This window comes from Myotis daubentonii, chromosome 2 (assembly GCF_963259705.1).
Source record: "Myotis daubentonii chromosome 2, mMyoDau2.1, whole genome shotgun sequence".
Lineage (NCBI taxonomy): Eukaryota > Metazoa > Chordata > Mammalia > Chiroptera > Vespertilionidae > Myotis > Myotis daubentonii.
In genome coordinates, this window is record NC_081841.1 from 45,352,851 (window position 1) to 45,379,421 (window position 26,571).

A 26,571-nucleotide genomic window follows, 5' to 3' on the forward strand; every position below is an offset into this window, starting at 1 on the left:
GCTAAAGGGACTGGTATAAAAATAAGAAATAAAAAGCTCAGAAAGAAAACAGCCACACAAAAAAAGAAATGGCTACAAACAAGTACCTTTCAATAATAACTTTAAACGTAAACGGACTAAATGCTCCAACCAAAAGACATCGAGTGGCTGAATGGATAAAAAAACATGACCCATACATCTGCTGTCTACAAGAAACCCACCTCATGAGAAGGGACTCACACAGACTGAAAGTGAAAGGATGGAAAAATATCTTTCAGGCAAATGGAAAGGAAAAGAAAGCTGGGGTAGCAATACTTATATCGGACAAAATAGACCTCAAAGTGAAGGCCTTAACAAGAGATAAGGAAGGCCACTTCATAATACTAAAGGGATCAATACAACAAGAAGATATAACCCTGGTAAACATATATGCACCCAATGTAGGAGCACCCAAATTCATAAAAAAACTCCTGGAAAATATCAAAGGAGAGATCGACAACAATACAATCATAGTAGGGGACTTTAATACACCATTGACAGAACTGGATAAGTCCTATAGACAAACAATCAGCAAAGATACAGCAATCCTAAATGACTCACTAGATCAGATGGACTTAATAGACATCTTCAGAACACTTCACCCCAAAGCCAGGGAATATACGTTCTTCTCAGGTGCTCATGGGACATATTCAAAAATAGACCACATATTGGGTCACAAGCAAAGTATCCCCAAATTCAAGAAGATTGAAATCATAAAAAGTGTCTTCGCAGACCACGATGGCATAATATTAGAAATAAACTACAATAAAAACAACCCAAAATACTCAAACACCTGGAAGCTGAATAGCATGCTATTAAATATTGATTGGGTTACCAATGAGATCAAAGAAGAAATTAAAAACATCCTGGAAACTAATGACAATGAAAACACAACAATCCAAAACCTATGGGACACATTGAAAGCAGTCCTGAGAGGGAAGTTTATAGCTCTACAGGCCTATCTCAAAAAACAAGAAAAAATGGTAGTAAATCATCTAACTCTACAACTCAAAGAATTAGAAAGAGAGCAACAAGAAAACCCCAGAGTGAGCAGAAGGAAGGAGATAATAAAGATTAGAGCAGAAATAAATGACATAGAGACCAAAAAAACAATACAGAAAATCAATGAAACCAAGAGCTGGTTCTTTGAAAGGATAAACAAGATTGATAAACCTCTAGCCAGACTCACCAAGAAGCAGAGAGAGAGGACCCAAATAAATAAAATCAGAAACGATAGAGGCGAAATAACAACAGACCCCACAGAAATACAAATGATTGTTAAAAAATACTATGGACAGCTTTACTCCAACAAACTAGACAACCTGGAGGAAATGGACAAATTCCTAGAAAAATACAGCATTCCAAAACTCAATCAGGAAGAATCTAAAAATCTCAACAGGCCAATAACTATGGAAGAAATTGAAGCAGTCATCAAAAAGCTTCCATCAAACAAAAGCCCAGGACCAGACGGCTTCACAGGGGAGTTTTACCAAACATTCAAGGAAGAACTAAAACCTATCCTCCTCAGACTACTACAAAAAATTCAAGAGGAAGGAACACTTCCAAGCTCATTCTATGAAGCCAGCATCACCCTAATACCAAAACCAGGTAAAGACAACACAATGAAAGAGAATTACAGGCCAATATCCCTCATGAACATAGATGCCAAAATCCTCAACAAAATCTTAGCAAATCGGATCCAGCAGTACATCAGAAAGATCATACACCATGACCAAGTAGGATTTATCCCAGGGATGCAAGGATGGTACAATATCCGCAAATCAATAAACGTGATACATCACATAAACAAATTGAAAGAAAAAAACCACATGGTCATATCAATTGATGCAGAAAAAGCATTTGACAAAATTCAACACCCATTTTTGATAAAAACTCTCAGCAAGGTGGGAGTAGAAGGATCATACCTCAACATAATAAAAGCCATATATGACAGGCCCACAGCCAACATCATACTCAACGGACAAAAACTAACACCATTTCCCCTAAGAACAGGAACAAGACAGGGATGCCCCCTCTCACCACTCCTGTTCAACATAGTACTGGAAGTGTTAGCCATTGCAATTCGGCAAGAAGAAGAAATAAAAGGCATCCAAATTGGAAAAGAGGAAGTAAAACTGTCCTTATTTGCAGACGACATGATATTATACATACAAAACCCTAGAGATTCCATCAAAAAGCTACTAGACTTAATACATGAATTTGGCAATGTAGCAGGATACAAAATTAACCCCAAGAAATCTGAGGCATTTCTATACACCAATAGTGAACTTTCAGAAAGAGAGATTATAAAAACAATCCCGTTTACCATTGCACCGAAAAAACTAAGCTACCTAGGAATAAACTTAACTAAAGAGGTAAAAGACCTCTACTCAGAAAACTACAGGACGTTGAAAAAAGACATAGAGGAAGACATAAACAGATGGAAGAACATACCGTGTTCATGGATTGGTAGAATCAACATCATCAAAATGTCCATACTACCCAAAACAATCTATAAATTCAACGCACTTCCCATTAAAGTACCAACAGCATACTTCAGAGATCTAGAACGAACTTTCCAAAAATTCATCTGGAATAAAAAAAGACCCCGAATAGCTGCAGCAATCCTGAAAAAGAACAAAGTAGGTGGGATCTCAATACCAGATATCAAGTTGTATTACAAAGCCACTGTTCTCAAAACTGCCTGGTACTGGCACAAGAATAGGCATATAGATCAATGGAATAGAATAGAGAGCCCAGAAATCGGCCCGAACCAATATGCTCAATTAATATTTGACAAAGGAGGCAAGAACATACAATGGAGCCAAGATAGTCTCTTCAATAAATGGTGTTGGGAAAATTGGACAGATATATGCAAGAAAATGAAACTAGACCACCAACTTACACCATACACAAAAATAAACTCAAAATGGATAAAGGACTTAAATGTACGACAGGAAACCATAAAAATTCTAGAAGAATCCAAAGGCAAGAAAATCTCAGACATATGCCGAAGCAATTTCTTCACTGATACAGCTCCTAGGGCACTTGAAACTAAAGAAAAAATGAACAAATGGGACTACATCAAAATAAAAAGCTTCTGCACAGCAAAAGAAACCATCAACAAAACAACGAGAAAACCCACTGTGTGGGAAAACATATTTGCCAATGACATATCTGATAAGGGCCTAATCTCCAAAATTTATAGGGAACTCATACAACTTAACAAAAGGAAGATAAACAATCCAATCAAAAAATGGGCAAAGGACCTAAATAGACACCTTTCAAAAGAGGACATTCAGAAAGCCAAGAGACATATGAAAACATGCTCAAAGTCACTAATCATCCGAGAGATGCAAATCAAAACAGCAATGAGGTACCATCTCACACCTGTCAGACTGGCTATCATCAACAAATCAACAAACGACAAGTGCTGGAGAGGTTGTGGAGAAAAAGGAACACTTGTGCACTGCTGGTGGGAATGCAGACTGGTGCAGCCACTATGGAAGACAGTATGGAGTTTCCTTAAAAAACTGAAAATGGAACTCCCATTTGACCCTGTGATCCCACTTCTAGGAATATATCCCAAGAAACCAGAAACACCAATCAGAAAGGATATATGCACCCCTATGTTCATAGCAGCACAATTCACCATAGCTAAGATCTGGAAACAGCCTAAGTGCCCATCAGTAGATGAATGGATTAGAAAACGGTGGTACATCTACACGATGGAATACTATGCTGCTGTAAAAAGGAAGGAACTCTTACCATTTGCAACGTCATGGATGGAACTGGAGAGCATTATGCTAAGTGAAATAAGCCAGTCAATAAAGGAAAAATACCACATGATCTCACTCATTCATGGACAATAGAGACCATTCTATACTTTTGAACAATAATAGATACAGAGGCAGAGCTGCCTCAAACAGATTGTCAAACTGCAGCGGGAAGGCCGGGGAGGGTTGGGGGGCAGGAGGTAGGGGGGTAAGAGATCAACTAAAGGACTTGTATGCATGCATATAAGCATAACCAATGGACATAAGACACTGGGTGATAGGGGAGGCTAGGGGACTGTCTAGGGCGGGGGGATAAAATGGATACATATGTAATACCCTTTGTAATACTTTAAGCAATAAAAAAAAAAAAGTAAAAAAAATAAAATAAAATTCCTCCAAAAAAAAAAAAAAAAAAAAAAAAAAAAAAGAAGACCGGTCCTATAATTGAGACAGTTTGAAAACACTCCACTAGAATATTCTCTTTAACATATAAACATACTCTTTTTCCTGCCACTTTAACAACAATAACCAAAAAACAACAACTTTAGACCTCACTTCCCTAACCAGGTACTGTTCTGTTTATGCTCACTGTCTCTCTCTCGCTGCCGATTTCCTCACAATCTCACCTTAGCCAAGCTTTACACCAACTTCCATGGCTCATGTGCCGGCCTTTCACAATGTATAACCAGTGGCTAGGTCCCAGTCTCCGTTTTCCTTGACTTAGCAGTATGTGAGTAGCTAATTATGATTCCAGATACATTATTTTTCTGTTAGTTTCCAGAGCTCCACACTCTTGGTTTTCTTTCTTCTTTAATGATTACTTTTTCACAGTTTCTTTTACTATTTCTTTTTTCTCCAACCTCTTAACATTGGAATGTCCCCAGGTTTAGATCCTGGCCCTTTATTCTTCTCTATCAAAACAATCACTCCCAGTCCAGATCTCTCTCCTGATCTCCTGACTGTATACAACTGTTTCCTCCTCTTCACTTGAATGTCTAATAAACATATCAAATGTAGAAATCAAACTCCTGCCCTGCCCCCTCAAAATAGCTTGAGTTGATCTAAGTTGATCATATAGCAGACCCTTAAAAAATCATTGCTGAATGAATGAATACTATAAGCAATTTTATTAGGAGAAAAAATACTTTGTACCCTTCATTAGAACAAATCACTCAATAGAAAAAAGCCATATTAGGAGTGAACAAAAGCAAAATCTCAGTATAGACTGTACTATGTGCATGTACATTTTGTTGGCATCTTCCAGAAATCGTTCAATAGTCCCTGCATGCATTCTTGTGTATGCGTGTGTTACGGTGTGTGTGTGTGGGGGGGGGGGGGGTTTCATCATCTATAATAATAAAAAAAGTGTAATATGCTAATTAGACCAGATATCCTTCCGGACGTCCTTCCTGACAACCTTCCGAATGAAGCTGGGGCTGCGAGGGAAGCCCAGGTCCTGGGTGCCTGCCAGTAGCCGGAGGGAAGCCCGGGTCCTGGGTGCCAGAGGAAAGCCGGTGCCGGCAGCCGGGGGAAGGAAGGCCTACTGTTGCACGAATTTCATGCATTGGGCCTCTAGTGTTTTCATAAAAATGAATGTATTAACAGACCATCTCACATGTAAGACAGTCACAAGATAAATGGACTAAAGAAGAGTGTTAAGGCAATGTTACAGGACATCTGTTTAAAATTTCCCTTGAATAAATAATCCATTTAATACAGGACATTGCTAATGCTAATGCAATATAAAGACACTACTTTCAATTAATTAAAAAGGGGATTTATACCTATCATGATCTGCATGTAGTTACCCCAAACACTACCTCTGCTTTCAATCTACATGGGCTTTAAAGCAGGTCTCAGTGTCTCATCACATTTGCCTTAGTTCCAACGAATTCATGCCCATCATACCACATCATAGGGAGATATATTCAAATGGCAAACAAACACATGAAAAAATTCCTAAGATTGGTAATAATCAGTGAAATGTAAATTAAAACCAGAATAAGATTCCATTTTATACCCACTAGAATAGCTAAATTTTTGTTAAAATACTTGTGTATCAAAAATTGGCAAAGAATGCAGAGCAACTAGAACGTTCAGACACTGCTTATGGGTTCTAAAATGGTACACATATTTTGGAAAATTGTTTGGCACTCTCCTATGAAGTCAAACACACACCTGCCCTATGACCCAGAAGTTTTACTCTGGATATTTACCCAAGAGAAATGTAAATATATGCCCATAAGAAAACCTGTATGAGGATGCCCAGAGCAGCTTTATTCATAACAGCCAAAAGCTGGAAATGACCCAAATGTCCATCAACTGGAGACTGGGTAAACAAATTATGGTGCACTTGTACATTGAATTATATTGCAACATAAAGGAATGAAGTTCTGATGCATACAATAATATGGATAAAGCTCAAAAACATTACGTTGAACCAAAGAAGCTTGACCCAATCTCCACCCCCAAAGGGTACATTACATAGTTCCATTTGTATTAAATCAAGAACAAACAAACTAATCTATGGAGACAGAAACATGAACAGGAGCTGGTTCTGGAGAGAAGGGAAACTGTCTGCAAAGAGTCAAGACTGAACTTTTTTAGTGGGGATGGTGGCTATGTATGCATCTACATTTGATAAAACCTTCCAAGCTGTACATTTAAGATAAATGCATGTGACTCATATTTCTCAATTTAAAAAAAATGTTTATGCCTGACCTGGATTTAGACTGTTCAATAAATTAGTTATACATAATGTATCTCGATATTTATAAATATATCAATTACTATTTTAGCCACATGAAATCAAACATGAAGGTCAACAGGATATAGTAACTTTAACATTTGTTACAGCACTAGATTTGAATCAGGTGAACATCTTGGAGTAAGTCTTCTTTCTAATATCAACAGCCCCGTATTCAAACTTCAGAGATGTCTTTTTCTCTAATCACATTCAGATAATCAGTAACTCAACAAATGCCACTTCCTCCTCAAAAGAAAAAGCTAATTATGAATACTAGTCACAAAAAGTGAGAAAAATAGTCCTTTTAATAATTCTTACTCTCAAAATATAAATTTGAGATAAAATTCAAATTTTAAAATTTAGTTCCAGTTTAAATCTATAAACTGAAGAATTCCAGTAGAATTTTGATCCTAAGATAATTTGAGCGCAAAACCACTTCAATGAGTACTTCAGATACTATAAAAGTCGCTGAAGTTTCAAATTAAACTTTAATAATTCATTTGTAATCTAAGTGGTATTTACGGGAAACACATGCCTTCGGATGGAAAAGTGACGCAAGAAAAGGGCAGTAGCTGGTACACACATTTCACTAAAGCAGCAGGTGGTAAAGACACAAGGTCAGCTAGTGAACTGAACTTAATTTGAAGTTCTTCCTTTTGCATAATGTGAGCTTTGGCAGCACTAGCTAACCCACTGCCAAGAAGTGTTCCTTTTGCATGGGGTAGCTCAGAAGAGGCTGACTAAAATGTGTTGAGTACAGACAATATTTGACTTAATGCTGGAGCACCAAGTACAATCTGAATTCATCTTCATATACAACATGTTTCATGATCATGGTGAGCCCTGTCACTCGACATCACCCTGGCAGATTTACTGATGTTAGAATGGTAAAGATGCAGTATGGCAGGCAGTTTATTGTAGGAATATAATGTATTTCAATATAATTAGAACCAACAAAATCCAAAGGAGACACTTAAAACTTTCAGTTATACTTAACTGAATTTTATAGGAGAAAAATGTATGAAATCCTAACATCCTTAAATTTGGAGATTTGCTGAAATATTAGGGCCTTCATGTCTATACTCATCTTTAATAACAAAACAATAATATACTTAGATAACTATATGTACACATGAATTTATCTTTCTGATAACTATATGTAATTTTAATATTCATCTGCTAGATCTTGAAAAACAGGAGAAATTATAATTTTAATTCACTAGACACTATTCTACATAAAAAACCATGGCAATAATATTAAATCAACTAGCAGAACAAAAGTTGACAGCAAATGATGAACAGTGCTGAAATGCAGAGCAATCACATCCTCTGATAATCTCTCGATACAAGACTCACCCTTGGAGAAAACCTACCATCCCAGGACCACAGTTGGTTCCGTCTGCCAGTGGCATGTGCTGAGTACGACAGCCCTTGTGGACTCCTTCTGCACTCGTGCACCAGAGACGCCTGCACTGTTTCTGCAGAGGAACCGGAGCAGGCAAGCAAGAGTGAAAATGATGCCACAATTACCCGATCAAGTCAATATAATGCATCAGTTCACAAACTGATCTTATGTAATTCTTGGTTTTGTGGTCACAGCTGGAAATAATCAGCAAAAAATCTTTACTGCCCAGCAGGGGTGGCACAGTAGTTGAGCATTGACGTATGAACCTGGAGGTCATGGTTTGATTCCAGTTGTGGGCTCAATCCCCAGTAGGTGGCGTGCAAGAGGCAGCCTATTGATATTGATGTTTCTCTCTCATTGATGTTTCTCTCTCCCTCTCCCTCCTTCTCTGAAATCAATAAAAAAATATTTTTAAAAAAATATTTACTAAGTTTTAGTTCTTGATTTTCCTCTAAATACATAAAATTACAGCATTTAGTGTCCTTTTTTTAACTTTTAGATTTTCATCATGCATTGGGAGAGATGAATTGGAGTGGAAATATTCAAAATTATGTGAGGCATTTTTCTCTCTTTGCAAGATATTTTTCTAAAGGACTTTTTGTTGTTAAATGTTATTCACAAAGAGTTTCCAAAAGCCCTCTTTGATCCAATGGAGGACTGTATGAATAATGTGCATAGAAATACTGTATAATGTATACTGGTTTCCTATTTTGTGAATATAATGCAGACTTTCAACTTTTGAACAAAGGGTTCTGAAGTTTTCACAAGAAACAAAAATCTATGGAGGCCCACAGGAGCTATACACATGTTAATTTCTTTCTTTTTTGATTTTAAATTCAAAGTTTGTTTAGTGTCTAAATCATGTAGGAAGAAAGAAATGTGGCTTCTATGTAAGAAATTAAGGTAAATCTCCCCCTTCCATAGTGGATGTTTAAAGGCTTATGAAAATCATGACTATGAATTTAAGACTTTAGGAACAATATGCACTATGTGGAGTATGCCTTGTATGTCCCTGCACTCACTGTTAAGTACCTTTCATTCATTCATTCAACATTCAATAAGCATTTATTCTATGGCAGATATTATGTAGCAGAGCATTATCTTTACTTAAATGAATGAATATGGTTGCATTTCTGGTCCAATGATTCTCACAACCTAGTACTGTATCTACCTTATGAAAAATCCTAAAAACAACTTATAAATAGTTTAATGAAAACTAAACAACAGGCTCCAAATTTCATTTCTTTTGATTCAAATCTACATAAATTAAAATGCAGTCTATTATATTCCTGGGTCTTTTAATACAACTCATCAAAATACAAAAATGTCTCACATAATTTTCTTCCCATGTCTGAAAAAATAATATCACTTGAAAGTAAATATTTAAAATCCTGTTAATTTTCAAAACCTCTCTGTGGCTTTGCTTCTAAATGAGAATACTTCATAGGATTTTGTGAAAATTAGAGATAACTTTTAAGCACCTAATACAGTACCTGGCATATAATAATTACTCAATGAATTTTAGTTTCTCTTTTTTTAAGCCCCTTTCTGACAAACACCAGATTTTTCTAACACTTAAAAACGTTTAAGATATATTTAATTTACCTTCTGTTAAAGAGAATATACTCTTTGAAATATATTCTAACTACAACTTTATGGTAGTTTTCAAACAAAAAGCCAAAATTTTTCTTACCAAATAGGGACACACTTGTGATCCAGGACCAAACATAAGTTCACACTGCTTGTTTACATCATACATTAATCCAGGAAGTTGTGAGGACAGATCATATATTCTCCCATTTGGTTTGTCAAGGAGGCAGTCCCCATGACCAGTGCTGTACCAATAACAGAAGATGAAATATTGTGAATATACACATATGCATGTCAGTATATGATTCTTCATCACATTTTTTGTAGTTCTTTATTTCCAAAGAGAAAATCAGTATTTTTTCATAATTTAAAACCCAGCTCAAATCAAAATCAGTAAGAAAATCTCAGAGTTTACAAAGACTTCTGATGTGTTTATTCTCATGTGAGACCCACTAGTTCCTTTAAGATACAATTAAAAAAAAAAAAAAAAAAAGATCTCAACCAGCATGGCTCAGTGGTTGAGCATCTGTGAACCAGGAGGGGATGGTTCAATTCCCAGTCAGGGAACATGCCAGGGTTGTGGGCTCAATCCCCAGTAGGGGGCATGCGGGAGACAGCCGATCAATGATTCTCCCTCATCACTCCCTCTCTTTTCCTCTCTGAAAAAAAAAAAAAAAATATATATATATATATATATATATATATATATATATATATATATATATATATATATTTCTAAAAAGACAAACCCATCAGAATATAATTTAGAAACGAATATTCATATGTTGATCACATGATACTTTTGGTCTATTCTGCCATCCAATAGTAATGCCGTATATCTAATGCCCCAAAAGTCAAAATGTAAAAATAGAAATAAGCTTTCAAATCATTTGAGAAAACACATTTATATATCTGAACAACAATGAATCAAAAAAATTTCAAACAGTATTATGCCATCTCCATCTCACAGGGGTTGTTTAAGAAAGGAGTACAACACAGAGACAGAATGGCAGGTTTGGGAGTTGGCTTTCGGTTCCACCACTTCCCAGGATGCATGGCTGTGGACTGCTATTTAATCTCCCTGAGCCGCAGTCTCCTCATCTGTAAATTGAGAGTGATAATATCTACCTTGCAAATTGTTATGAGAGTACATCATTTATTTAAAGGACTTAGGAAAGTGGAAAATGGCAAGGGGAATGCTAGATCTGAACTGCAACCCCTCAAAAAAAATTTAAGACTGAAATACAAACAAAACTTTCCATGTTTTTAAACATCCATTTGAACAATGAATGTAAGTTTGAATTTAAACAATGAAAAACTAAACATAAATTGAATCCACTTAAAATATACAAATTTCAAACTTTATAATCTAATAAATGTGCAATAATTAACTAAAGTAACATAAAACCAGACTTACTCTAGAAATTCAGTGATATATTTCTGACTACATTTTGACCAGGTCCAAGGACTTGTGTGGTAATTTAGAGTTGGAGCCATCACATGATATTGATGTTTAATTCCAGATTCCTTACATTTAAAACTATCATCATGTGGAACATTAAATCTAAAAATAAAAACAGACAGTTAAAAAATACTAAAATATGTATACAACATAAGTAACAAATCTCTTGTATCTATATTATATTATAATGTAAAAAACAGAAAAGTCTGATTTTATCAGAATTTGTACTCTTGATCTCTCCATAAAGCATTATAAACTAGGTTACCTTCACCTTAAGAAGCACATAATCTCTGAAAAACACTAGGTTATAACTTTGATCAGAAGCAGTCTGTTAATATGATATCTGAATCTACACAATCAAAATATTTGGATTCTGGCTCACCTCCTCGCAATAAGGACAAAGCATTCACATAAAAATGCTGGCAGTTTTCAACATGCGTATCTTAGATGTGTGGAAAGATTAGGTAAAGGCAATACCACACTAAATTCCAGACCACTGATTATTGGTACAGTACCAAAAGAACTTCTTTGAAATAAGCCAGTTAGAGAACGACAAATACCATATGATCTTGCCTATATGTAGAATCTAATGAACAAAATAAACTGACGAACAAAATAGAGACAGAGGCATGGATACAAGGAAGAGACTAACAGCTGTCTAATGAGGGCTGGTGAAGGGATTAGCCAAAAAACGTATATATATATAACACATAGACACAGACAATAGTGTGGTGATAGCCAGAGGGAAAGGGACATGGGGGGTAGGTGGAGGTAGGCAAAGGAGGGCGGAAAGAGGGAGGGAAAGAGACTTTGCTTGGGGCAATGGGCACACAATGCAGTGTGCAGATGATGTTTTGTTGAGTTGTATACTTAAAATCTGTATGGTTTTGCAGATCAATGTCACCCAAAAAATTCAATTTTTGAAAGGGACTTCTTTAATCACTAATTCCATATTATTCTATAACTAGAGGCCGGGTGCATGAAATTCGTGCACGTGTGTGTGTGTGTGTGTGTGTGTGTGTGTGTGTGTGTGTGTGTCCCTCAGCCAAGACTGCACTCTCTCCAATCTGGGACCTCTTGAGGGATGTCCAACCGCACACCGGGATTGGACATCCCTCTCACAATCGAGGACTGCTGGATCCCAAACGCTCGCCTGCCTGCCTGCCTGATTGCCCCTAACCACTCCACTGCCAGTCTGATCACCCCCTAACACAGTGGTTCTCAACCTTCCTAATGCCACAACCCTTTAATACAGTTCCTCAAGTTGTGGTGACCCCCAACTATAAAATTATCTTCGTTGCTACTTCATAACTGTAATTTTGCTACTGTTATGAATCATAATGTAAATATCTGATACATGGGATGTATTTTCAGGGATCGTGACCCACAGGTTGGGTCTAACCACTCCCCTGGGATACTGATCGATGCCTAACTGCTCCCCTGCCAGCCTGATTACCCCTAACTGCCCTCCCCTGCCAGCCTGGTCCCCCCCAACTGCCCTCCCCTCCAGGCCTGATCCCCCCAAACTGCCCTCCTATGCAGGCCTGATCCCCCCCAATTGCCCTTCCTTGCAGGCCTGGTCCCCCCCACTGCCCTCCCCTGCAGGCCATCTTGTGGTGGCCATGTGGTGGCCACATGGGGGTGGCCATCTTTGACCACATGGGGGTGGCCTTCTTGTGTGTTGGAGTGATGGTCAATTTCCATACTGGTTACGACTAATTAGAATATCTGGTCGTGAGTAATTAGCATATCCAAGCTAATTAGCATATCCCTCTCTTATTATATAGGACTAGAGGCCAGGTGCACAAAAATTTGTGCACTTGTGGGGGAGAGGGGGTCCCTTAGCCCAGCCTGTGCCCTCTCGCAGTCTGGGACCCCTCAGGAGATAATGACCTGCTGGCTTAGGCCTGCGGCCGGGTGGCAGAGGGCAGGCCCAATCCCTAGGTGCAGCCCCTGGTCGGGCTCAGAACAGGGCTGATTGGGGGGTTGGGGCGCCACCCCCTGTCATGCATAGAGCAGGGTGGATCGGGAGGTTGCGATGCCACCCCTAGTCATGCTCAGGGTAGGGCCGATTGGGGGGTTGGGGCGCCGCCCCGTCACACTCAAGGCAGGGTCAGTAGGGAGGTTGCGGCACCACCCCATCACGCACAGAGCAGGGCTGATCAGGGGGTTGGGGCACCACCCTCTATCACCCACAGAGCAGGGCGGATCAGGGGGTTGGGGCGCTGCCCCCTGTCACACTCAGGGCAGGGCCGATGGGGGGGGAGGTTGGGGTGCCGCACCCTGTCACACACAGAGCTGAAGGGTGATCAGGGAGTTGGGGAGCTCCCCCCAGTCACTCACAGAGTAGGGCCGATAGAGGAGTTGGGGCACCACCCCCTGTCACACACAGAGCAGGGCAGATAAGGGGGTTGGGGCGCCGCCCTCTATCACCCACAGAGCAGGGCCGATCAGGGGGTTGGGGCGCCACCACTGTCACACTCAGGGAAGGGCCGATGGGGAGATTATGGCTCTACCCCATCACACACAGAGCAGGGCCCGTGGGGGGGGAGGGTTGGGGCGCCGCACCCTGTCACACACAGAGCCGCAGGATGATCAGGGGGTTGGGGAGCTACCCCCCCGTATCAGGCACAGAGCAGGGCTGATCAGGGGGTTGGGGCGCCTTCCCCTGTCACGAACAGAGCAGGGTGTATAGGGAGGTTGTGGCCCCGCCCCCTGTCACATACAGAGCCACAGGGCGATCAGGGAGTTTGGGCACTGCCCCCTGTCACGCTGATCCCAGGTTCGGGAGGCCTCGCGGCTCTGCTGATCCCAGTGCTTGGAGGCATGTTACCCTTTTACTATATAGCATAGAGGCCTGGTGCATGGGTGGGGCCGGCTGGTTTGCCCTGAAGGGTGTCCTGGATCAGGGTGGGGGTCCCCACTGGGGTGCCTGGCCAGCCTGGATGAGGAGATGATGGCTGTTTGCAGCTGGTCACATACCCTTCAGGGTGGGGGTCCCTACTGAGGTGCCTGGCCAGTCTGGGTGAGGGGCTGAGGGCTGTTTTCAGGCTGGGGGGTGACTGAAGCTCCCAATCGCTCCTTTTTTCCTTTTTTTTTTTATTCTGGGCCAGCTCTAGCTCTGAGGCTTGGCTCCAGCTATGAGACCTCTGCTGCTGAAAGCAGGTTTCTGGCCTTTGTTTACCTTCTGTATTTGAAACAATGTTGTGGTCCTGCTGGCTGAAGCCTGGCCGACTAAAGCAAGCTTCTGGGGGTTTGTTTAGCTTCTATATTTGTTACAATGTTTCTTAGAGAGCAGCTGAGAGGCCGGCAAGGCAGGCGAGGAACATTGGAGTCCTCGGTCACTGGAGCAAGCAAGCCTCCCTGTTCGTGTCAGCTGCCTGGCTGCCGGCCGCCATCTTGGCTGGCAGTTAATTTGCATATTGCCCTGATTAGCCAATGGGAAGGGTAGCGGCCGTACAGCTAATTACCATGTTTCTCTTTTATTAGATAGGATAACCACCTATTTTATATGAAGCAGCCTAAGTTTCTAGTCAATCATCACTAAGTGATGATGAATGGACTAGAATAATAAAAACATTCCGAAAAGGCAACAAATTTTCACAACATGAGCAACATTAAATAATTAGCTGGTTGGCAACAGATCAGATCCTATGCATTTTTTGAGGCCCCAAGTACAAACTTACAGTTAAAAGGAACATTGGAACTAACTTGCAGGCTGAAATCTGTACTTAGACCAGTCTTTTAAACTACTTACCCATATCTGAAGACACCTAAAGAATTTCTCAGGAGAATAAATATCTAGATGGTGCTCTCTGCAAGAACAGTCTTCTAAACCAGCAAATAGTGTTTTTCCGATGCCACTGCAATGCATCTATGGCCCTCGGTTATATTCCTGATCCTATCCCCCACTTCAAGAAACAATTAAAAAAAATCTGAGTGTGCATCTTGCTGATGCTCATGAGATAGAACCATCCTAAAAGGGAATGGAAGAGGTACTAGTTTATTAAAAACGATCTCCACTTGGAATTGTCTCAGCTGAATACTCTAATTATGTCAAAGCATGACCAGGAAAAGAAAATGTAGACAAACTAAGAGGCAACTTAAGCCTCCATTCCTTATAAGCCATTAACCAAGAAATCCCAGGTGTTCTGGGGGTTCATCGGAATCATTTTTCAGAGAATGAGATTGTATAGGGGTTTCTGACTTTCCATGGGAGCTACAAAGGTATCATTGGAAATCACAGCCTCCATTCTTACAGCATAGAACCCCATTAGAATTTTTATTAATGTAGGAACAGATAGAAGAATCCCAAATTTTTACAGATGTACACAAACACACACACACACACACGCGCGCGCGCACACACACAAAACACACACACACACACAAACACCTAAAACAAAACAACAACAAAAAACTATGGATCTCAGAGAAAAAGTTTTTTAAAATCTTCTAATTATTAAGCAATTTCCACATACCACATTCTCTGCTGAAGCTCTGAACTATAAGGGCAAGAAATGAGTTGGTATTACAAATATTTTTGGGAGTTGCCCATAACCAGCAGCCCTGTAGGCCTTCCCATAGGATGGTAGAGGACAGTACCTGGTCATGTATAAGATAACAAGGGATAGAGGCCAGAGTGCTTGCCATGTAATCCAACACAGTAAATGAAATAAAAGAATTCACAAGTTCTAGTTCTTTGCCTAGTCTGTTGATCTGTGCAGCCTGTCTGACCTAACATAGATCACAAAAGAGCCAGAGTTAGCATTTCAGGGATAAAAATTACACTAAAATATTTTTAAAGACATAAAGGTGCTAATTATTTAATTGAAGATGGACTTTTAGATGCACTAAGTGGAATGGAGAGAAGGCATATTACTGAGGGGACAGAAGGTACTTACACGTGCCCCAACTCGTGGGCTATGGTAAAGGCGGCGCTGAGGCCATTTTCTTCACTAATAGAACAGCTCCGTAAAGGATCACACAGGGTGCCTAATTCTGCCAAGCCTGAAAAATTTCACATTCATATTTCATCAAAACGGGAAATACCAAATCACAAAGTAAGAATTCAATTTTAAAGCATTTACCAATGGCATTACTACCTAGAAATGAATGCAGAGTGATTGTTAACAGTGCATGAACATTTTATAAGGTAAAGAAGGAAGAAAAATGATTTATCTGAGTTTGTCTTTTACAGAAATTCTTGGATTCCTTTACTAAAGAAAATAATCTAAAAATATGGGCGAGCAAACACTTTTTCTAAAACAGGAAAAGAAAAAAAAATTATTTGTTGTAGGAAGGATAAGCTTTTAGACCCACATTAGTGTAGACTGTAAGAAAGGCAATGAATGAAATTGGTAATAGGATAACTGGTAAAGAAAATAGCATGGGACACAATAATTTATGAATTATCTATAATTTCCTTAAATTTTCAAGCAGCATAGAATTATTCAGTTACAATGACAACTAAATGAGTGAATACAGGGCGGGGCAAAAATTGGTTCACAGCTGTTCATATGAAAATACAATAATTAATAAATAGCAATACAAGAATAAACTGTGTTTAATGTATTCACAACTGTAAACCTACTTTTGCTCCACCTGGTATATGTTACAAGCTTAGAATGGCACCTAGCATTTAATATCTATATATCTCTATTTTTCTATATATCTCTATCTATATCTATATATCTACATCTATATCTACATATAAAAGCCTAAGTGACCATTATGACCGAATGACCAGAACAACTGGTCTACCAGTCGTTATGACATGCCCCGACCACCAGGGAGCAGATGCTCAATGCAGGAGCTGCTGTGACACACACTGGACATTTACTGCGAAATGGCATCGTGGACCTAGAGTCCACAAAGTAACACTCGGCTTCCCCGAAGTGGGACACAGGCCATGTCACCACCACTCTGGAGTGACACCCCATTAAATCGCAGCCGATGCTGCTGAGACCCCATGGCACAAAATGCAGCCCACAACCCAGCCCAGCCTGGAAATTGTCGCTATGGGTGCTGGGTAATGACATCACGTAGCAATGCCCAGTTTCCTCTCCCTAGTGACTAGCCTCCTTGGAGTTTCTTCAGCCCAAGAACAAGACTTGCTTTATATCCAGGTGGAAACATTGTACACTTTAACCAAATGTCTGTGAAGTGTTTTCCCATGCCTCATCTCCTTTGATCCTCACAGAAGTCCTGGAGTAGGTAGATAGTAGACTCGGTGGAATCATATTTTCTTTTCATTAGCCAGAAAAGGGAGATTTAGAAAGCTTAGAAACTTGACCCAAATGAAAAGAAGAAATGGTAGACTTTGAAAATGACTTCAGGTTTTGTCACTGCGCAGAATATAGTCAAACCCTGCTGCAGTTAAATATTTTACCCTTTGTTCTCCCTGTGTGATCTACAATAATAATCTGCTTTGTGTTGATATTACTGCTGTGTTGCTGACAATTACCTGAAAGAGAAGTTGGGGTGCTTCACTGAGTTGGAAAAAGTTTAGCTGCATCAGAAAGCAGATCTAATTAAGCAAGTTTATTCTATCTACACTAATAAAAGAGAAAAATGGTAATTGGTGTACGACGATACCCTTTTCATTGGCTAATCAGGGCTATATGCAAATTAACTGCCAACTAAGATTGGCAGTTAACTGCAAACAAGATGGCGGTTAATTTGCATATGTAGGCACAATGCAGGGAGGCGAAAGGGAAAGCAGGAAGAAGCCTCCTGCTACTGACAGTGATCGGAAACCCAGGGGGGAGCTAAGAGCTGGGGGGCAGGGCAAAGGCGGCCCTGGGGCCGCCTTTGCCCTGCCCCCCGGCCATGATTGGAGAATCAGGCACCTTTGCCGCCCTAGCCAGTGATAGCAGGAAGTAGGGGTGGAGCCAGCAATGGGAGCTGGGCACGGTCGAAGCTGGCAGTCCCGGGAGCTAGGGGTCCCTTGCCTGGGCCTAAAGCGGAGCCCACGATCGCGGGGCCGCTGCAGCTGCGGGTCCCCGCTGCCCGAGCCGGACGCCTCAGCCAGAGGCGTTAGGCCTGGGCAGGGGCGGAGCCTGCAACCGCGGGGAGCTGGGGGTCCCCTGCCCAGGCCTGACACCTCTGCTGGAGGCCTCAGGCCTGGTCAAGGGGCCGATCCGGTGATTGGTGATCGGAGTGTGATGAGGGTCAACTCCTCTGGCCGAGACATCAGGCCTGGGCGGGGGGCTGAGCCGGGGATTGGGGGGATAAGATGGTCCCCTTTCCCAGGCCTGAAGCCTGGGTCAGAGGCATCAGGCTTGGGCAGGGGGTGGAGCAAGCGATCAGAGGGAGATGGGGGTCCCCTGCCCAGGCATGATTCCTGGGCCAGAGGCCTCAGGCCTGGGCGGGGGCCAGAACCAGTGATCGGGGGGAGATGGGGGTCCCCTGTCCAAGCCTGACACCTTTGGCAGAGGTGTCAGGCCTGGGCAAGGGGCCGATCAGGTGATCAGAGGGTGATGGGGGTCTACGCCTCTGGCCGAGGCATCAGGCCTGGGAAAGGGGCAGAGCCAGCAATCGGAGGGGTCTGGGGCTCCCCTGCCCAGGCCTGATGTCTGGGCCAGATGCATCAGGCCTGGGCTGGGGGCAGAACCAGTGATGGGGGGAAATGAGGGTCCCCTGCCCAGGCCTGACACCTCTGTCAGAGGCGTCAGGCCTGGGCAAGGGGCCAATCCTGCAATTGGAGAGTGATGGGGGTCAACGCCTGAGGGCTCCCAGTATGTGAGAGGGGGCAGGCTGGGCTGAGGGACACTACCCCCCCCACACACCCAGTGCACGAATTTCGTGCACCGGGCCCCTAGTATATATATAAAAGGCCAAGTTGACTTGCTCATGCATGATACAGATAAAGCTCACTGGTGCTAATCACATGCGTGTGCTTCAATCTGTCATATCGATTTTGAATTTGGTTGACACTTCTATTATAAAGGGAGAATAGTCATATTAAAATATTTCTTCTAATTAATTTCCTTTCAATGTGCACGAATTCGTGCACAGGGCCATTAGTATGTTAAATAAAACATGATTATTGCAAGAATTATTGCAAGAACTTAATTTTATAACTATTTCAGCAATGGAAAATGTACCATATATTAGCACGTATTCATGCTTATATAAAGAACTAGAGGCCTGATGCACGAAATTCATGCAAGAGTAGGCCTTCCTTCCCCCCGGCTATTGGCACTGGCTTCCCTCCGGCCGCCATTAGGCAACCAGAACCCAGGCTTCCCTCCAGCCACCAGCAGGCACCCAGGGCATGGGCTTCCCTCACAGCCCCAGCTTCATCTGGAAGGACGTCCAGTTTAATTAGCATATTACACTTTTATTATTATAGATAACGTGCAACAAATGTGTTGCTGAAAGATGAAGGTAGTATGAACTGGCTGACACAGTAATTCCAGTTGATAGAGTCCTTTAAAAATAAACTAGCATAAGAAATTCAAAATAAGAGTTCATGACAACAATCCATATTCTATCAATCAAGCTCTATTTCATTTATTTTTAATTTAACATAATACCTTGGTTTTTGCTATTACTATCCTTCAATATTTGCTTGTAAATTTAGCTTCTCTCCTACAATGATTCCTTTCATTTTTAACCAATTTCTTACTGTAACGTTTTTGCATTTAGAAATGTCAATATAGACTAGATTTGTATTACCTATTGTGTTTAGCTCTCTACTCCTATGTATTCTTTTATTCATAAAAATTCAAAACAGACATTTCCCCAGCATTTAAGGTAAGTATCCCAACAATTATAATGGCTTTGTTAGGATTTAAAAGAAATAGAGATTAAACTGAAGAATCTAAAAATGCTGGAAAAAATCAGACTGAGTTCATTCGCCAATACTTTTTTTAACAATAAGGAAAGAGCCCTAGCCAGTTTGGCTCAGTGGACAGAGCATCTGTCTCTCCCTCCCTTCTACTCTCTCTAAAAATCAATGGAAAAATATGCTCAGGTAAAGATTAACAACAACAACAAAACAATAAGAAAAGATCTGCTCTCTTTCTGACCCTTTTCTGGCCAAAAAAAAAGTTACTAGCTAGAATCAAGACCAAAAGCAAGGAAGAAAAAATAAATAAATAAAATGTAGCTAAACTGTCTAAAGTATGAGGGAAGTTCATATCGTATGTGAAATTCTTTAGTCAGTTTTAGTCAATACTATATTTCTCCTTTGTCAGAATAAGTTATAACTGAGCAAATTTTTCTATGAATTTCTGCTGTCCTCCTGGTCTTCATTAATATTTTCAATCTGTCAAATGGCTCAAGTTCCAATATATTTATTTTCAGGGACATGGAGATATCTGGAACATGATATTGTCTCTGTTACCACTCAAACTTTGTTCATTGCTTAAGGATATATTCTAATATGGCCATTTTAGTCACATAATAGACTTGTGAAAATATGCATTGCATGTGAATAGAAACCACATTCAAGTATGCCCATAAGCAGTCAAGACCAACAAAAATCGAACTGAATGTATAGCATTATGATACCAAGCTACTTGTTGATGGTTTTTGCCTAGATCCACTCAAGCTGGTATTGGGTTTCCTAAAAGTGGCCAAAGATAGAATAAAGTAGCATGGGCCCAAATGTGATACAGGCTCCCTTGTTTGTTAGTGCAATAAGCTGCACAGACTCATCTAATCCAACCATCTTGAACAATAACTACCATTTTCAACACACTTTGCAAAACATGCTCAGAGACTGGGGCAACAGTACTTGCAAAAGAAGATATAGCAATTATTACCAGCATTCTGTATTTATCTTAAGAACTATCCTCAGTTTGTCGTTTTTTCATATATTTTAGATGAGAACATAAAATACTATATATTGTGTTAATACAAGATGGGCAACCCTGGGAAAATCATTTATTCTCATCTATAAAATTGGAATAGTTGTTCTTACTTCATAGATTTGTTGTAGAAATTAAGAGTTAAATCCTGTAAAATTTAGTATTGTATATAAAATTCATTTGGATATATCAGTTATCATTATTATCATTACCCTTCCCTCAACAGAATAGTAAGAACACTCTATTTTCAGTTTATGTTTCTAAATGTCACTATGATTTATGTGCATTGGGAGGCTGGAAACTACCAACAAAATGAATGGAGACTAGGAGACTACCCACTCTACATCTATAGTCCAGAATGTCTAGCATTAAATCATTTAAAGAACAGTAAGATGTGGCAGACATTTTCATATTTAACTTTTAGTATAAAGATGGGAAAATAGGACATAGATAATATAAGAAATATATTTATGGATTCTTGTTAGGTTGACTGATAAAAAACTATACCTAACATAGCCAGAGAATAGTTTTCAGAGGGAAGAGAACAGGGTCCTGTTGTAATAATTACAGTAGTGGGTATCTATTTTCACATTTATAGAAGATTACAGTTTCTTAAGAGTCCTCCTAACACAAAGAAACTAGATCATTAATAAAAACTACGTTTTAATGAATACTGACTTGACATGTTTTACAAGAATGATCAAGTCCCAATCTCCAAAATCTAACATATATTGTTCCGTTGCCCCTCTCTCATACAATATGCATGCATACACACACACACATTTATACCTGAGCTAAATCTTAAGGGGTAAGCAATGGATAGAAAGGATAGAAGATACTCTGAGGGCAAATACTGATAAAAGTAATATGACCCAGAGACTAAGAGCTTGGTAGAAGAAGCCTCAACGTACAGCAGCTGATCCTGAGTTTTCCACATTAAGTCAAGGACCCTGGTTAGTAACACCCTTTGGGTAATAGCAAAACACCAGAAAATACTCTCTGAAAGGAAGTACATTCTTTTTAAGCAGTTCACCTCTAATCCCATGGATTAATACTAAGTAAATATGAGCTCACAATCAAAGATTGCCAAACATACAAACAAGTCAACACAAGAGAAAGCAGAAACCACATATTTGGCCTTCAACTGTTTAAGATATGGGAACTGTCAGAGATGAGTATACTATTACTCCAAATGAAATGTTTAAGTAAACATGAAAGGCAATTACAAATATGAACAAATATAAAAAGAATGTAAACAAAATGAACACAGATTTTTGAGTAAGAGCTAACTAAGATCTATTAAATTGAAAAACATATATTAAAATGGAAAATTCAGAGGATGGTTGAAATATCAAATTAGAAGCAGACGAGAGAGAAATACTAAAATGCATGTTAGAGCTGCTTGAATGAAACAGGAGGAGAAAAAAAAATGAAAGCATGGGAAACAGTATGAGAAGACCTAATACAAATGTAATTAGGGTCCCATGAGAGAGCAGATCGAATATAAGGACACATTTTGAAGGAAAAGAAGGTTGGGAATTTTTCAGAGCTGAAGATATTAATCAATGGATATAGGAATCACAACATATCCCAAGCAGAATAAATAAAAAGAAAATTATATTAAGAAACAATTTTAATGAAACTGTATCATATCCAAAACAAAGAGAAGATCTTAAAAGCAGCCAGAATAAAAAACAAATCACCAAAAATCTACAATTAAACAGACTACAGATTTCTCAACAGCAAAAGTCAAAAGTTAATACAATTACATACTCAAAAAACTGACATAGAATAACTGTTGACCTAGAATTGGTACTAGAAATACATATGGGTAAATTAAGGAAACTTCCAGAATAAATAAAATAGAGAATTTTTCACTAATATATCTTCACTAAAGGAACTTTTAAAGTCTGTAATTCAGAGGGGGAGGGGATGAAATTATGAAAAAATTGTAAAGGTGGGCACAAATTTTAACAAATATTAAACACAAAACATTATCCTTTAATACACAAAGTTTACAAAGTGATAAAAATAGACATTATCATGTAAGGTAGAAGAAAGTTGAACAAAGTTTAAGTAATCTAAGATATCTGTTTAGAAGAGAGCTTTAGACAATGTTAAATATGTTAGTAAAAAGCCAGAGTAACCTCAAAAATAATAAAATAGTATATACAATTTCAACCTGCAAAGAGAACAGTAGAATAAAAAAACTGATTTAAAAATGTAATTACCCAAAGGAGGCCAAAAAAGTGAAGGCAGGGAAGGGAAACACAGTACAAAATGGAATAAACAGAAAGAAAATCAAAATGGTATATATATATGTGTGTCAATATATAACAATAATTACAATTAGTGTAAATGGACTAACTTTGCCAGTTAAACAGATTATAGACGTTATTTTTAAAATCCAATTATATGTTGTTTTCAAGCAAAACACCTAAAATATAAGGGCCCTGGGAAATTAGAGGAACAGATATATCCAGCAAATACTATATAAAAAGTTGGGGTAGCTACATTATTGCCAGACATATTTTAACTATACTGATTTTTTTTATTTAAAAAGTATTATTAAGTGTAGAGTCACTATACAATTGTAAAAGGCTCAATTCAAACTTACATGTACCAAAAACATTCACCTGAAAATGGATGAAATGAAAAATTGTAATACTATATGAAGAGAGTAGATATATACTCATGTTTCAAGTTATATACTCATGTTTCAAGCTAGTTACCAATAAGCAAAAAATTAGTAAGTATACAATTAAGCAACTTTGATTTAACAGACATAGAGAACCCTGTGTACCACAGTTAGGGAATATACATTCTTTTAAAAAATACATAGAGCATTTTTTAATTGACTACATAATAGACCACAAAGGTAATATCAAAAGATTTCAAAGAATAGGTTTTATATAGATCATGTTGTCCAACTACAATGGCATTAAATACGAATCTAATATGAAGAAAATTGTAAATGCTTTTCTAAATAAGTCAAAGAAATCATGATAGAATTTACATATACTTAGAATTTTTTAAAATTTGAATGACATGAAAAATACATGATACATTAAAGTAAATCGATAGTTTTAAATAATAAAATTAGAAAAGAAAATAGCCTGGATGCTAATCAGCTAAGCAGACAATTTACATTACAAATAGAACAGTAGGAGTAAAATTGGAAAAAAAAATAGAACAGAAATTAATGAAGTAAAAACATTGAGCCTTGGCCAGTATTTCTCAGTGGTTAGAGCATCAAAAGAGTTTGATTCCCAGTCAAGGACACATACCTAGGTTGCAGGTTTGTTCCCAGGGCATGTACGGGAGGCAACCAATCAATGAGGTTCTCTCACATTGATGTTTATCTACTCTCCCTCCCCCCCCCATCCCCTCCACCTTCTTTTCTCTCTTCTACTCTATCTAAAAATAAAATAATGGAAAAATATCAAAATATCCTCAGGTGAGGATTAATAACAACAACAAAACAGATAAAAAGCCAATTATTGTGTGTGTTTTTTCACAAAGACAAGCACGACAGACAATATTGATTAGTAATCATTGAACTGAAAATTATTACTGCAATAAAATATATTATATTCAGATTGGCAAAAGTAAGCAATCTGAACATAGCTTGTGTTGATAAGGACATAATCAAAAGGAAAGTTCATATACTATTTATAAAGGTCTAAATTAGTAAAACTACTTTAGAAAATAATTTGGTAAATCTTATAACAATTGAACATTAGCACATTTACTGACATAGCAATTCTAATCATAAGACTATACCCCAGCTCTTATAGTAAAGTCTGTAATAGAACACAGTTGGAATCAGGCCAATCCACTAATAGGTATAGGACAAAATATTATACAGCAGTGAAAAGGCATGAACTACTACTACAAAGCTCAAAAAGAAGCAAAACCAAACAATTTCTTTTAGGAACACATTTACATATAAGTTAATAAAACTTTTTCAAAAGATGGAAGGAAATGGTACATACAAATTCACTTATTGGTTACCTCCTGGGAAATGCAAGGGGCCGGAATAGGACTTAGCACAGGCCATACAGAAGTGTTGATGAAATACTAGTTCTTAAATCTGGTGGTGGGTTCATGGCTATTTATTTATTATTTTGCTTTAAATTTGCATATAGGTTACTAAGTATTATTTTGCATGAATAAAATATTATAGGTTAACCAAAGAACTTGTATGCGTATATGCATAATCCATGGACACAAACAATAGTACTGTGAAGCCCAGGGGTGGGGGGTGGGGGTAAAGCATAGAAAGAAGTCAATGCAGGAAGGAGAAAGGGGACATCTAATAGTTTCAACAATAAAGATAAATTTAAAAAATATATTATAAATGAAAACACTTACAATATGTCAAGCTCTGCACAGCAATTGATATTTAGTAATTGGCATATATTAGTTCTTATTAGTCTTTAAAATTTATAGAAGCAGAATCAAGTAATAGTGACAACTATAATCATTAATCAAGATAATTGATCAAAATGATTAAAATGTAAAATAACCTAAACATCGCTTAAATAATTCAGTAAACAATTATATAGGCTATACTTAATTTACAAAATAACTTACCTAATGTGTCACATTTCTCTCTAGCTCCACAAATGTCTTCCCTTAAAAAAAAGATTTTGAAGCATTTTCAGAAAATATTTTTGCAACAAGCCAAAACAAAGATAAACAAGCTTGTAACTATTACCACAAACCAACTTCTAAAATCCAGTTCTTAATAAGCTCTCAATAAGTTTAAACTTAAGAGCTGTGCCTAGCAGTAAGCAATGGGTGCTATATAAAAGTGATGGCTGTAAATAGTTGAAGCTTAACCAAGTTCTAGGAAAAACTTTTTAAGTGTATTTTGCACCTCTTTGCCTTTACTTATACAGTATATGTAATACTAGAGGCCCGATACATGAAGATTCATGCAAGAATGGGCCTTCCTTCCCTTGGCTGCAGGCACTACCTTCGCTCTAGCCGGAGCCGCCTTTCCACCTTCCCAGGCTGCCCAGAGGCCTGGAGTGGCTGGGGCGGTGCAGATGCCTGTGTCATTGCCATTTTCAACGATGCAAGCATCCCACCCCACCCCCGGCCGCTTGGTGCCTGCATATGCAAATTAACCGACCATCTTTGTTGGGTTAATTTATATACTCACTCCTGATTGGCTGGTGGGCGTCACATAGGTACAGTCAATTTTCATCTTTCTCTTTTATTAGTGTAGACTAGAGGCCCGGTGCACAAAAATTTGTGCACTCGGGGAGGGGGGTCCCTCAGCCTGGCCTGTGCCCTCTCGCAGTCTGGGACCCCTCGGGGGATGACCACCTGCTGGCTTGGGCCTGCTCCCCGGGGGATTGGGCCTAAGATGGCAATCAGACATCCCTCTGGTAGCCTGGCAGCCCTCGGAGGATGTCCACTTGCCAGCAGGGAGCAGACCTAAGCTGCAGTCGGACATCCTTAGTGCTGCTGAGGAGGCAGGAGAGGCTCCCACCACCACCACTGTACTGGCAGTCATCAGCCTGGCTTGTGGCTGAGCAGAGCTCCTCCATGTGGGAGCTCACTGACCACCAGGGGGCAGCTCCTGAATTGAGCATCTGCCCCCTGGTGGTCAGTGTGTGTCATAGTGACCAATCATTCCCAGTCTTTCTGCTGTTAAGGTCAGTTTGCATATTACCCTTTTACTATATAGGATAGAGGCCTGGTGCACGGTGGGGGCCGACTGGTTTGCCTTGAAGGGTGTCCCG

At 39.2% G+C, this 26,571-nt stretch overlaps 1 protein-coding gene across 1 annotated transcript in view; it reads right to left on the reverse strand.

The window, feature by feature from the left end:
- Window positions 1-26,571, reverse strand: part of ADAMTS20 (ADAM metallopeptidase with thrombospondin type 1 motif 20) — a 184,791-nt gene that overhangs the window by 93,941 nt on the left and 64,279 nt on the right. The window contains exons 7-11 of the mRNA XM_059682616.1: window positions 25,412-25,452; window positions 15,902-16,007; window positions 10,953-11,099; window positions 9,639-9,780; window positions 7,914-8,018 (exon numbers count right to left, since the gene is read on the reverse strand). Of these exons, the coding sequence (XP_059538599.1) occupies window positions 7,914-8,018; window positions 9,639-9,780; window positions 10,953-11,099; window positions 15,902-16,007; window positions 25,412-25,452 (541 nt within the window). The remainder of the gene's footprint in view (window positions 1-7,913; window positions 8,019-9,638; window positions 9,781-10,952; window positions 11,100-15,901; window positions 16,008-25,411; window positions 25,453-26,571) is intronic.